This window comes from Meles meles, chromosome 9 (assembly GCF_922984935.1).
Source record: "Meles meles chromosome 9, mMelMel3.1 paternal haplotype, whole genome shotgun sequence".
In the NCBI taxonomy this organism is placed as follows: domain Eukaryota; kingdom Metazoa; phylum Chordata; class Mammalia; order Carnivora; family Mustelidae; genus Meles; species Meles meles.
In genome coordinates this window covers 17,380,496-17,395,160 of record NC_060074.1, presented here as the reverse complement: position 1 = coordinate 17,395,160, position 14,665 = coordinate 17,380,496, and the positions used below count along the sequence as shown (strand labels likewise).

General features: G+C 51.9%; 1 protein-coding gene across 6 annotated transcripts in view; it reads right to left on the bottom strand.

Moving 5' to 3' along the window:
* NRP2 (neuropilin 2) overlaps nt 1–14,665 on the bottom strand; it is a 114,576-nt gene that overhangs the window by 37,193 nt on the left and 62,718 nt on the right. For 5 of the 6 annotated variants that reach the window (XM_046018733.1, XM_046018734.1, XM_046018735.1 and 2 more), the window contains exons 11-12: nt 10,622–10,738; nt 7,602–7,742 (exon numbers count right to left, since the gene is read on the bottom strand). In XM_046018733.1, the coding sequence (XP_045874689.1) occupies nt 7,602–7,742; nt 10,622–10,738 (258 nt within the window). Of the gene's footprint in view, nt 1–6,056; nt 6,903–7,601; nt 7,743–10,621; nt 10,739–14,665 lie in introns of those variants that run through there. The other variant, XM_046018739.1, reaches the window with a different exon arrangement.

Sequence of the window (14,665 nt, the reverse complement as noted above, 5' to 3'; positions counted from 1 at the left end):
GTGGAGCGGCTCCCAAGTGAGCAGGATCGCCAAGAGCGTGGCCGCTCATCTGGGCTGGACCCCTCGTCGGATGCTCACCCATCATTTAAAGCCTCAGTTTCCCCGTCTGTAAAATGGGTACAATAAGAACATTGCTGGAGAGGGCTGTGAGAAGGAGATGGAACAGGCCATGCGAAATGCTTGGCACAGTAATAGGGACGTAGTAAGTGCTCAATAAAAGCTCTGGTCTTTATTACTACTACTATCGCTACACACACTGCCTCCTATGCTTGCCTTTGTTGTTGTTGTTGTTTTTTAAAGAAAAGAAAAAGGGTCAAAAAAGCGCCAGTCACCTGGGAAGACCAGTCCTAGACCAACGAGGAAGTACGGCTTGGCTGGAGGGCAGTGGAGATGCTCCAACCCCTGCAACCAGCCCCAACTTGTGCATAATGTGCTGTTGACCACGTGTATTTCCTGCCACTATATAGTAGATGAAATAAAATACAACATGATTCTGGAATGAGAGTGGGACCTCAAGAGACCGTTTAGATTAGGTCAGCCTGGCTGCCCAGAGGAACCACGCTGAAACCGTCCCCAGAACAGCTGTCCTCCCTCTGCTTTCAATCCTCCAGAGAAGAAGTTTCCGTAGGTCACATCGGCAATGTGTTTTCTGGGTCACAACCCTAACTGTCAGGAACTTTTTAAATTCAGTTTTAAGTTTTCCTGCTGTCATTGTCCTCCTTCTATCCCTGATGGAGCCCAGCCAATTTCTGTCCTCTCACTTGGAAACATTTTTCACCAGTGAAGAATTCAGACCCGGGTCTTCGCTGTCTCGGGAAACTCAACGCTTGCCTCTTTAAATGCCCACACCGGGGGGCTTTAGTTATGGGAGTAGGTCTATACTAATGCTCCTCTAAGCTAAGCCTTTCTGTTCTTTGAAGTCATGGCACCCATATATGTGCTGTGAGTGAAGTCTGTTCCCATAGAACATTCTAGTTTATGGCCTATCACTGCCGAACACAGAGGAAGTTGTAAGCACGCAATGGCTGCTGATTATTTGATCAACCAAAGGGCTGGGATGGCACAGGTGGGCCCCTTTAGCCACTGACTTGGACTTCAAGGAAAAGCCCTTTAGGTTGTTAAGAGGTCCCCAAACACGACGATTGACCAGCTAAGAACCAGCTCGCCTGCTGGAGACCGTCTTCTTGTGCTGGTAGCTGATGGCGTTGATGCCGGCCATGGAGAGCTCCCAACAAAAAGACAAGAGAAAGGAAATACGTTTAGCTGCTGAAAGAGAATGAAGAACTAACGTCCCAGAGATAGAATCCCTCTCCTCCTGGACCTGACGTATTTGGGAGGCATTTTGCTAGGTTCCTGACTCAAAACATCTGTCGTTGCCCATGACACAGGAAAAATAATCATATGGGAACTAACAATAGGAGTTCAAAAGGGCAGCGGGGACGTGCAGAGGACAGGGCCGTTTAGCCATTTTAACCTGCCGCCGTCTCTAGAAAGATCTCCTGATGTCTTACCTGGCGATTTACGGCCGCATCTGGCTTCAGCTGCAGCAGTGATGTGTGAGCACGTGACTGTTCGGCCCAACAGCATGGACTCGGTCGCGTCCACACCGTACCAAACCCTGAAGGAAATCACCAGCCCGATCGTCCTGGCTATCGCAAAGCCAAACGTACCATCTGTCCGACACACACATCTCCTGGCTAGCATCTTGCCCTCCTACTAGAACAACCATCTGAGAGGATATTTAGTGCTGCAGGAGATGTAATCTCTTTGTATAGGTCATGCTTAAAACATGAGTCAGCCCCTCAGCTGGCCTCCCAAGGTCAGTCTTTCTCTGCTAAGGTCCTCAAATTAACAACCTGTGAAGGGAAACATTGACTTTGGATGAACTCAGCAGGATGTTCTCAAGGTTGACCATTTTGTGGACGTTTGAGGTGTCGGGTCTGATCTTTGCAGGCGTCTTCCCAGAGCTGGCTTTTTTTTTTTTTTAACTTAATTTTTATTCTTTTGTGTGTCCGCGTTCATGAAGCTTTTGCAATGATGGCAGTCTTGTCATCATTCTGCCCTTTCATTATCAATCTGCACACTGCCGGGGAACTCAGCCAATCAGGACTTTCAGGAAAAAAACGGAAACAAAGCAGATGAACGTAGAGGAAGGAAAAATAAAATAATAGGGAAGTAGAGAGGGAGGCAAGCTGTAAGAGACTCTGAACTACAGGGAACAAACTGAAGGTTGCCGGACGGGAGGTGGGAGCTGGGGCAGCTGGGTGGCAAGCATTCAGCAGGGGCCCTTGAAACGGGGTGTCCCGTGCAGCCAATGAACCCCCTACTTCTACCTTGGAAACTAATAACACACTGTGTGTTAATTAAATTGAATTTAAATTAAACAAGTTCAAACAAGGAAGAACAGCTTCTCTTCACTGCTGTCTTTCTCTAAAGTCGGAGATATCTGCCCTCCTCGTTTCCTTAAAAAAGGGCCTCTGTGCTTCTCTTTTCCCGCTGAAGGTGTTCTCTGAATGTCCGCTCTCCTGTAGCCACGCTGCTCCTGGTCTTCAATTGCCTCCCACAGTCTGAGCCCCAGAAGGTCTCATCTGTGTATGAGCAGTGACTCTGCCCCTCCAAGCCACCTCATCCTCTTTCCAACGGCAACTCAATCTGATGCCAACGCAGAGTCCGGATCCTTGGCTGCCTACGGGGAGGGCTTTTGAGTTCAGAGAATTTGCTTTTTCATTCCGAGTCATAACTAGTTCCCTGCCAAATAACAAGCCTATGGTGAGCAAGTTCACTCCTCAGTTCTCTTCTGTCATTTCTCTGCAACCATCTGCCTCCCCTGACCCCCACCACACACACACACACACACACACACACACACACACAGTCAGGCACCTGTGCCCCCGTGAATCACAGTTCTGGTCCTCTACTCCCATGGAGTTTATAAATGGCCCCATGTGCTTCAAAACAGCCCCCCGAGAACGATAATAACTCTCCCACTGACATCTGGGGGAATAGCGACCCTTAGCAAAATTCCAGTATTTCAGAACATTGTATTCTTAGTCCGTCTTGAGCTTGTTTCTGAATCCAGAGTAAAGGTTTTGCTTTCTCAAGCCAATAAACACGGAAGTGCTGAGCTGCCGAAGCTCTGTTTTTTCGTAATGGTGGACTGTTCCAAACAGGCACTGCCCGCTTATTTCTTATTATTTGTTTACTTATTTAATTTTAAGGAGGTTCCAAGCCCAATGTGGGGTATGAACCCACAACTGTGAGACTAAGTTGCTTTATCTGTAGGAGGGGCCAGCCGGCACCCTGCCTGATTCCTGTATTTCAGGTCCACGATTTGGAGTGATTGAAGTGAAGGAATCCTGTCACCGTACTTCACGGGGTCAACGAACGTGTAAGAGGGCACACATGTAGGGAGCCCACACACTTGAGGATTCTGAAGCTGACCTGCCATGGTGCGCTCTTTCTCTAGTTTTCTTGTCTCGTTCCTGATAATAATGATAATAATAGTATCCATAACTACTACGATTACTACTACTACTATTATTACTCTTATTGATATTACTTAGTCTTTACTTTCTTTTGGTCAGATGAAATAGCTCCTACCCCGTCTAACGCTATGCTACTTGCTTCCCTTACCACGGCGGCTCACTGAGGTTGAATGACCCAATGACAAAAGTAGCTGCCACCGGACACTGCCACCAAGGGACCACAGAGAAGCTACGCCCACCTAATCACTTGCTTCTTGGTTTACACTGCCATCCGCCCCTCTGTGGCGAAGCGGCATCAGCAAGGACCCCAGAGATCACGCACACCTCAATGCCAAAAGACGTCTACGCAGTCTGACCAAGACAATCCTGTGATGACGGCCATGGTCTACAACCGTGCTGTCTGACACATCATGGCCACCAAGCCCCTGAAAAGAGGAACTAAAATTATAGCTGTATTTAATTGTAATTCAGTAAAATTAAAAGAGCTAGTGGCTACCACATTAAACACGCTCTAGACAAGCAGACTCACCACAGCATCTCGGAGTTTTGACCTTGTCCCTGAAATATGTGAATCTGATCATCCTCAAAACTGGGTTTACGACCATCGCACTTGAGACTGTCTCTGGAAAATACTACAGTTCCCACCAGGGAAGACATTTTCTGTGAGGCTGTAGCTGCACAGAGAGGGCAGAACGGCTTCTCAGAGGACATGGGGCTGGCTCTTCTGCGATCACTAGGGGTCACTGAATTCCGGACAGGGTTCCCAGGGGCGGGTGTGAGCACACTCCTGCCTTCTAAGCCCCAAGCAAAGAGCTAAAAGAAGGGATTCTGAGTGGCTTGAAAGACTATCTTGAAAAACAAAAACAGTGGCTAGAAACCAGTGGGTGTCTCGTCAGCCTTAAGCAACTCTTACCATTGGCCAAAAGAACAGAACTAATTGCTGACTTGAAAGGAAAAAAAAAAAAACCACACAAAACAAAACATGAGAAAAGAACTAAATCAGAAAAGATCTGAGGAATGTACGTTGTTTCCACAGACACTTCTAAGCAAACAGGCTGTGTAGGCTATTTCAACACGGCTCTTCTGTCGTCCTTCTCCTCCCCCCTTGGCTCTCCCCATGCCCTCCACGCTCCATGGAGACACCTCCTTTCCTACAGGCAATTCCTTTTGCTCGGCTCTCCCATACGGGGGTAAAACATATGGAACACTTCTCTTAAAGAGTGTCTCCTCTTTGTGGAGTGTCGAAGTGTGGGGGACACGGGGCTTTTGGCTTTGACTGGGAAGGTCCAGCATCTGCCTGCCCCTGATCAGGCCCAGCTGTTTCCTCTCTCCCGACTGCTCCCCTCGGGCACCCCCCTTTCTTTTAAAAGAAAGGACCACCCTGAACAGAAAGGGCTTTCTATCCTCCCCTGCTAAAAGCCCCATACTGAGCTTTGCAAGAAGGAAAGTGGCAAATACAGCAAGTGACTTTTTCAAATCATCAGAGGATAGAAGGAAGGGTTCCGAAACCAACAGCACGAGTTTTGTTTTCTGGAAACAGGTGACAAGGGCCACTTTTTCAAGTTTCAGGGATTCCTCTGGAAGAGGAAAATAATTATTTTCCTCCTCCGTATCTTCAGGGAGAAACAACGTTAGACGGAGCAGTTCCTTATGGCCCTAATTTTCTTTCTGTCCCCATCCAGCCAGCCCACGGTTGGAATTCTGCCCGCTCTGCGAGCTTGCTCTGCAAAGCCCTCCCAAACCGCAGGGTGTAATGAATCAACTGGAATGAGGACAAGAGCTAGAGTTTCCAGCCGGTAGCCAGGGTGGCGGAAGGGCCACTCAGGTGAGGGCGAGGCCTGTGCCAGGGGGCAGCGGGGGCGAGCGGGCAGCAGGGTCGAGCTGAAGGCCACACTCCGATGGACAGTGACGGGAGCTCTCTCGGGAGTGTCAGCTGCTAACTGGTGGCCTTGTGGCCCGGACAGGGCTGGCCTCCGAGAGAAAATCTGCTCAGGAGAGTGCAAGGGAAAAGGCCAAAATTTTTAGGGAGAACCTGAGTAAGAGCCAGTAAACCTCCCCATGCTGTCGTCTCGATCCCTTCATTCAAAGTATCTCTACTGAGCTGCCCCCTCAAACCCCCCTCACGCAATGCGCAGGCGCGTGCATGACACTCCCGGTACACGCCTCAGTCACACTCAACCACACACGCACACACACACTCAGAGGTTCCCATGGAAAACATGTACACAAACATAAACGCACACATATTCACTGACACATGCACACACACACACAGAACCCACAAACACCTTGAGAGAGAAACACACATGCTAACGCGTACACACATACACCCGTAACCCCACACGCTAGGCCTATACACGCGGACGCACACCCCACACACCTTCTTTAGGTTCGGATACAAAGTGGAGGTTGGGAAAAACAACCAATTAATTGGGCCAGGTCTCCAAGGAGAGGAAATGAAATGAAAAATCCAGGCTGGGTTATAAAAATAAGTATTTTTTTTTTCCAACGTGCAGGAGGCTCATTATATTAATTAAACATTATTGCAGTGAACAAGAGGGGGGAGGGTGATTAAGGCTGGGATGAGGGTAAGTGTTCTCTCCTGTTGCCCGAGGCCACGGTGATCTTCAGATATTAATCTCTCTGAGCACTCAAATGCTGAAGAGATAAACACTTGAAATATGAAAATGTTTTTCTCCAGAGCCGACGCTGTGACCCTCCAGGAAAGCAAGTGCAGGCTGTGTCAGGAGGCCGGCCCGCAAAGCTCTCTTGGCATCTGTCCCACTGCCGTCCCCTGGGGGCAGGGGACACCCCTAGTCCCTGGGGTTGAGGGGCAGCAGAGCAGCCCTGGGGAACCCTGCAGAAAGGGAGGCTCATCCCCCATTTATTCTCTAGTGAGGCAACATCTGATCGACTAATTCCCAGAATGGACCCTTTTCCTCTCCAATGCTTATGGGGTTCCGGGGTCCGGCCAGGGGGGGCAGCAAAACGGAAACCTAATGCGTGGTGCTACAGCCAACCTGCGCTGGCTTGCCAGCGCACAAATTTTCTGGAATTTTGCGAGGCAGTTGTGAAGCACAGTCATCATTAAACATTAAGTGACACAAAGTTACCATTAAATAAGTTATCTTAAAAACAAAAGGTCATAAATCCTCAAAACTCAGCACTTGCTCAGGATTTGGATGCATCTTGCCAGTCTCTACGCTCCTCAGGTCACTCCCAGCTCTCCGAGCTGTCTGACGGCAAAAAACCATCTAATGGTCTTCATACACCCACCTCCGCCTCCGCTCATGTCCCGGCGGTAGCTTAGTCACAGGGGGACTGTGATGCCCCTGAAAGTGGCAAACGTGACAAGGCGGGGGTTCTCTTTCTCTCCCATCCCCGGAGAGCAGGGGGTTCGGCGCCGACCAGAACCTGCTGTAAACACAGGCTGCGGTGGAGAGAGGACCGGCCTCTCGCTTCCGCAGGCTGAGGAGGGCTCAAGGCAAGCCCGCTCCAACAGCAGAGCCCGCAGAGGCTGCCCTGACCTGGCACTCAGAAAGGGCAGCTGAGCAGTACGTCAAGGGCTGTCTTCTAGCAACACTCGTCCAGAAGCCATGTGCCAGGTGGCTCTGCTAGACCCCATGGGCGCGGCAGCATGTTGGACCCTCGGCTTGGTTTGCTACGGACGGGATGACCCTCTCCGAGAAGCAGCCGTCGGGCTGCAGGCCAGCGGTCTCCTACGGAGGCATTTTAGGAAGAGCGGCCAGCCTGGAGTCGACGAGAGGCTCTGCGGCTCGGCCGGAGGGCTTAGCTATGGTGACAAGGGGACGCTGACTCATCCCGTCTCCTGAAGCCTCCCAACTGCTTCCTTTCTGCCTTTCCTTTCCTTCCTCTTGGCCTCTCGTGCTCCCTCCCGGCTTCCGGGCTGCACCGTTAATCCCAACACAGGGCTAGGAACCACGACCGCGCTGTTTTGTAGGGTGACGCTCTGAGCAAAGACTGGTGGTTTGTGGGCGCAGAGCAGAGGACTGCCCTGTGGTGGGAAGTTATGATGCTTGTCAGGGTACCTGGGGCCTGGAGCCCTGCAGCAGGCTGGCCTTAACCCTTTCCTCTCTGGACCTGCCGCGGGCTTACCTGGAAACGTCCGGTCGTTGGGGCTGGAGCTGCCGGTCCAGGTGCTCCTGAGCCACTTGGCATGGTCGTACATCCAACCACAGGGCTCCTCGGGGAAATCAAAGTTGCAGTTGAATCCCGAAGGGAGCTGCAGATCTTTGTCTGAAAGGGGGGGAGAATAACCCAAAGAAGGCAAATGAAACGGGTTCGGACGGCAGCCACGGTGGCGCTATTGAAAACGCTGGCAAGGCCTAAGCAAAGTGGCTCCCTTTGCTTATTCATTTAACTCATCTTGGCGATCGTTGGCTTTCGGGTCAGCCTTTGGTCTCATCCTTCCCAGGCACGAAAGCCAAGTCTGCCAGTGGTTCCCATAGTAAGCAATTATAAATGAGGCCACCGAATGGCTTCAGGCTCTCTCCAGGCTCTTCTGTCCACCTCAGAGAGCAGACAAATGCGAAAATGGCTGTTCCCTAAGTGCCAGAGAAGAATGTCTCCCCAGTGCCTCTGTGGAAGGCCGGCTCCTGCCAACCGGGCTCTCACAAGCGATGGGGAGGCCCATTAGCATCCAGAGAGGCTGATGGGCTGGGCAGGTGCTGGGCCAGGGAGGAGAGAGTGAACTCCGAAACAAGGAAGGCTTGTTTGCCCCCCTTCACCTCCTGGGATAGGTCTTTTGTCCCGCGACACGAGGTCAGCTCGGCATCCCTGTGGGACAGCACTGCCATGTGGGTGACTTGGCACGGCAGGGCAACGCGAGGGGCCAGAGCAGCCGGCCGCCTGGCTCAGCACCGACCAGGAGAAAAGAATAATTCCGCATGGCACTGAGTGCCCGCGGGCCAAGATCCCAGGGGCAGCAGGGACCGCCTTCCTCGTGGAAATGTCAGAAGGGCCCACACAACCGCTCGCGCCTTCCGCTTGGTTGTTCACCTGTCTAAGCTGGAGGACTGAACCCAGAGACTTTCTTGGGAGGCTCCACTGAGCTCTAAAAACCCAGGAGGAGCTGGTGCCAAAGATGTGATGAAGCGGGGGCGGGTGTGGAGGTGGGGGAAAGAGGAAACGGGAATCCAAATTTGGAAGCTTGCCGGCAGCGGCCTCAGTGACAGCGGAAAAGTGCTGGCCAGGGCTAGTAGCGGGGAGGAAGTGGGGTCTTTGGCCTTCTCGCTTCCCTTCTCAGGGTTCCCAGAGAGGAATTTCCGTACGGAAGGCCTAGAATGCAGGTTAGGAAATCTAAAGGGAGCAACAGACTGGTGGAAAGAAATGGCTCAGGCCATGGGGGCGTGGGGAAGGGCAGCTCCGGCCGCGGAGGCAGACGGCCACCAGGCCCTGGCTGTGCCTCCCCGTCCCCAGAGAGAGCATTTCATGTGTGCCCGCCCGTGGCCAACGTCAGCTAGAGTCCAGAAGAAACACATGGAATCGATTATAGAAGCATCAACCTGTGGCTTGGAAAAGTCGGCCCTTCGCCCTCCCCCCCCTTCTCCCGCCAATTTCTGAATTTTTATTTTTCCGTTAAAAAATATGGAGTAATTCAATATACCATAATTCCTCTCTCATGTTTACACTCGGACTCTATCTCAGAAACCAAATTCCACAAAGAAACCTTTTGAAAAAAAAAAATAGGGAGGAACCACCCAAGAAACCTCAAATGAAACAAACCACTATAAATGGGAAAATTACATTAAACTTCTGAAAGCTTACAGCAGAACTCTTAAATTTTCCTCCGGATTGCCATTTAGATAGGACCCCCTCCGCCTGCCCTCCACCGGGCTCACTCTGCTAATCCCATACCATATATTAACTCCGTGTGCATTCCACCGTGAGCTCGCGAACTATCTGAAACGCGTCTTGGAAGATTCTCCAAGTCTCCTTCTCCTCTTCATAAAGCAAAGCCAAGTTCATTAAAATGTCAGAATCCTGAATTCAACTAACCCTGACCAACAGTGTCCCCCCACCCACATAATATACAAAAGAACATTCCTAAAAGCATATGCATTAAATTATCATTTTTCAGTCACACGACTTCAGCGTTTATTTTTGGCTTCCCTCCCATTCTCCTCAGTCGCCATTTTCTGGAGCTGGCCACTCCGTCAGCGGAGTGGGTTGTGTCAGCGGGCTGCAGGTTCTCACAAGACTGTGCCATCTACCCACTGAGTCGATGTGAAGCTGTGTCTCCTCCAAGTCTCTCCAAGTCTCCCCAAGTGTCTCCACCAATCTTCCCTCATTTTGTCTAATGAACGTTTAATAAGGATCACTAATTTACTGTAAGTGGAGGCTGTCAAGCCTTAAATTCTAGCCAAAAATGCCAGGTGTTCCAAAATCTGTGGTTTGCTAGGAATGTCCTCATACTTGGTGAGGTGACGTACTTTTGGGCTCTGCCGATTGTTTATCTTACTCGGATGCGTTCAGAAGATGAAAGGAAGGTGACACAGAGCTCCCCTGTGAAGAGGCTGATTCGGAACGAGGGGACCCAGAGATCTCAAAGAAGGGTTGAAGAGCCTTTGCACCTCCCTGCCTTTGTCACTGACCTGTGCTCCCCTCCCATGGAGGATGGGATGGGCCATTCTCTGGAGTCATGATTATTACATGTTCTCAACCAGCAGTGGGCAAAGACCCTGAGAAATGTGGTCACAGAATGGTAACCTGCTGAGTTAACCTGGATTGCCATGCTCCGTGGGCCTAGTCATCCCGATGACAGCCAGACCTTCACCAGACTATACAGTGGAGACACAGTTCAACCCAAAAAGGCTGAGGATTTTAATGATTCAAAGTGAAGGCTGGAAAGAAGACTTCTCAAACTAGGGGTCCTCCTCTCCAGATGGACACTCACTCAGCTGATGACCAGCAGGTTCATTCCTGTAGGCTGTCCTGGTTGGTTGTTCCAATATCTGAATGCTTCTAGATTGGTTGTAAACAGCCACTGCCTCAAGTCCCTGACTACCCGCACCTCCCTGACCTCTGATCAGGGGACATCCAGGTCCCTGCCCGGGCCAAAGGCCAGCCTCCTCTGACTGTCAGCGTTGCACTATCCCGGACGGACGGTGACTCACCGTCCTCAAAGCTACAGTTCTCCCCGCACTCTGTGGCCTCCTCCTCGATGGGGTATGGGGTGGTGGTCTCCTCGCTCTTCGCAGTAGGTCCCAGGGTCTCTACTGTGGGCTTCGAGTCTGCGGAAAGGGAAGAAAGGGGAAGTGAATTGCTGCACGCGGCAGCCTGCGCTGAAACCAGCAGAAGGAAGATGCCCGAAATGCAGTTTCCTTTCTAAGTGTAGGCTTTTAAAGGAGGAAGATGGACACACACACACTCTCACATACACACACATACACACACACACACACACACTCACACAGCCCTGGAGTCACCTCTGTGTGCTGTCAGTGAAGTCAAAAGCATTGCCCAAGTTGAAATAGTCCTCCACAGAGGCAGGAACACCAACCCATGTCCCTGCAGCAAACTCCACAGCAAAGGCCCTGGGGCCAGCACAAAAGGCCAGGTGGGACCGCGATGGATGCGGGTGAAGCTGACCCCAAGGCAGGCTAACCCGTGCTCTGGGTGTTCTGTTTAAGACAGAAGCATGTGGGATGCACATGTGTGTACACTACACACCCCTCCACTCCACCCCTCTCCCCCACACACAGTGAGGGGTGCCCCTCCAACATAGTGAAAAACTCCCACTGTTTAATGAACTGAGCTTCCCGTGCACTGCCCCTTGGGGGGCTGCTGACGTGCCTTGCCGGCCGGTTCACCCCACTCTTACGTGGAAGAGACGTTCTCTTTTCAGCCTTCCCTGACTCCGACAGCACTTTTTTGAACCAAAGCTAACTGACCTAGGGGGCCCACCTCTAACGAGATCATCAGAAGCGCAGCAGCCAAAGCCATGAGCGAAGCCAGACCCAGCTGGGGAGGTGTGACCCCGGCCATTGTGGTTCGTGTTTGCACAAAACTGCACAGAAAGGAATACGAACTCAAAGGGACTCAGACTCCAGTTGGTGGAAGTAATTGCGGCTGTGCCTTGAGGTCAGGGTGTGGCAAATTCAAATGCTTTCCGCATGCAAGCAGCTACTGTAAGCCTGCGGCTGCGGGGGCTGGGGAGAGTTCAGGGTGGGACTGAAGGTGGCAGAGGGCAGTTTGCACGCCCTGAGTCAAGGGAGGTCACCAAGACTGGCCCCAGCACACTAAAGGTCTGAGGGGAGGGAGTCCAATGTAGCCAGCACTTGCAAAAAAAAATTTTTTTTTTCCCAACACGAAGCCAATTCCAGTCCCATGGACTCGCCCATGTTGGCGACTTATTCAAAGTACTGTCACCAGGAGCTCGCCGCAGAACTTGGCCGGGCCACACGTGACCGCAGGCAGGCAGTTCTGACCTGGGCTCGGGTGATGCCCTCGCCCGTCCATTCATCTTTCGACTTGCTCCTGCCAGTCATTCATCCGGCAACTATTTATGAAATGAATGAAACAGTGGGGCCTTGCCCCTGGGTGGGGCGAGGAGGGGTTCTAGTACCTGGCATTCAAGTCCGTGCCGGGGGTGGGGGGTGGTGGGGTGGGGTCTTCATCCCAGAGCTGCCCTCCAGTGGGAGACTCCCTGAAAGCTCAGGCATTGTTCCGCCCATTTCTATACATGTTCCTTGCACCATTGTGCGTGATGAGGGGCCTTTGTCAGGCACAGTTTGGGATACCGTTTAACAGAGCCAGGAGCTGAAGGAAATGGCTAAATACGTTGAAAAGCTTTTTCACGGTCGACTTCCCATCTTCCTGCTATTAAATACGACGCACATAACCTTTCATACTTCCCTTGGCCGTGTCTGCCTCTTGCGCACGGTAAATAGCAAATAACCTCGAAGCGTCCTAATTTGTAAGTTCAAATTTGTCACTGTGTCATAGAATCTCAAACTCAATTGTAAAGCAAACTGTGGGCAGCAAAGCAAGAAGCAATCATTTGGAGCACAAACAAACCAACCGGTGAAGGAGCCCTTTCAAGTTATGGAGCTGCAGTGACTCGGGCCAGCCCCATTATTTTTCCTGCTCTCCTTTTGGGGTAGGAATGAAGCAAAGGTTGGGGGGGGGGTGCGTTGCAGAGAGGAATGGGAATTTTAAAAGCAAAAAAGCCATGTGGTCCACGAAAGCAGTTTCTGGGGGGGTCAGGTAGCAGGTTGGTAAAGATCACGTTAAATCCAGGGGCACAGGAGGCTGACTAGGCTAGGAGAGGCTAGGAGGCTGGAGAGGATGGGGCGTATGAAGGATAGTGAGAAGGCAGGCCGTGTCCGCTGCGCTTTACTGGGAGCTCAGGGGTAACTGCCCATCAAACTACAACGCTTCCCTCGCAATTGAAACCAGATGTCAGCGACTTCAAAGGGAAGGAGGTTGGGCGGAGGCTAAGAAGCCCCAACTCTGATCTTCCAAGGAATGGCCAGGCAGGAATTTGAAATGAGAAACCTGTTGCTGACCATCGCCAGGGTAATTTGGGTCACCTTGGGGAAGGGGCGCAGTAGGAGGGAAAGGACATTAACAACTGTCCAGCCGGTCATAAAGCAGGGCCAGGTCGGGAGAGGCATGGCACAGAAGGGCATACCTCTGACAAGTAGCTTCCTCTCTCTGGGACTCAGTTTCCCCTTCTGTGATAGAGACGTTGGCCTAGATCTGTGATTTTTTTTTTCCCCCAAAGTGTATGCCACACTGGTTAGTAGGATGTGGGATCATTGTGATGGCTCATGACCAGCATTTTTGAATTGGACTGTGACAGGTCAGAGTGTGCTCATGGGGGGAAAATGAACACTGATCTGGTGACCTTTTGTTCCAGCTGCCTTTACTTATTATCACAGGCTTATTAGATGCCAAGCTGCAGTCTAAGTACTTTATATCCATTATTTCACTGAATCCTAACAATCCTAGGGGGTGCAGATAGGCTATTATCACCCCGATTTTGCAGCTGAGATAACCAAGATGCTGAGAGGCTAAGGAACTTGTCCGAGGCCACGTGGCCAGAGAGCAGCAGAGGAAGGTCTCATACTTGGCAGTCGGTCCCCAGGGTCCAGCACTTAGCAATCCGCTGTAACTTGTATGCACGCACCACATGCTTGCAAGCCAAGTGGATTGTGATAAAAATTTCTTTTAAATTGTGGATCGCGGTCAAAAATGTTTGGAAGACCCCGGCCTAGACGCTCCTGGGTCCCCTGCGGCTCCAACCCTTTGATTTCAGAGAGGCCACAAACGGAGCCAGCTTGTATCACCGCTGGAGGGACGGTTTTGGGCACCTGCAAGCAAACAGGTGACTCCCATTCAGCAGGCTGCAGGGAAACTTGGCCTTTCCCCTACGTGACGGTGAGAAAAGAATCTTCCTACTAAAATATGTCCGCTGGGCCTGCCGTCAGTCCGAAGGTGAGGGAGGCTAATTTGGGCCCGCCCGCGTGCCTCAACGGGGCTCCTCCTCTGAGCCCTCAGGGCCAGCACACAGGCAGCAGGCTCCTCCCCGGGCGCTAAGGGGCACTTCTCCGACGTGCCCTTATTATCCTGCCCGATACCCTGTTGGGGGAGCCGGAGACGGGTGTGGCACGGACGGGAAAACGGAGCTACCTGGTGGACTGAGAGGCAGGGCAGCTCGGCTCGTCCGCTGCTCCTGCTGGCCCTGGGTTCAGGGGGCTCCTCTGAGCTCCTTCTGGAGAGCAGGGAGCCAGCACCAGGTGACATCTCACGCCAGCTCTGCCCAAGGAGGTGCCAGGAGGAAGGGTGGGGTCTGACTCCGAAGCAACGGGAGCTTCCCGGGAACGGGGAGGGTGCACTTGCGCAGGGGACCTGAGCGGCCTTAAGGGGAGAGATCGAGGTCTTCCCCGGGCCCGGCCGCCGAGGGTGGCAGGGATGAGGTTGACGGGGAGGGGGCGGGAAGGAAGGAGCAAGACTCCCGCTGCGCAGGGGGAAGAAGTCCTACTCCCGTCAGCTTCCCTACAACAGGGTCCCTCCTGAGCAAATAAATGCCTTTTACAGATGTGGCTTCGAAACGAAAATGAAGTCTCTTAGCCACTGACATCTGGAGGCCAGATTCAGACATAAACCGATTACTTTATTATCATGAGGGTTTTTTTTTCTTCCCTAAATCAACA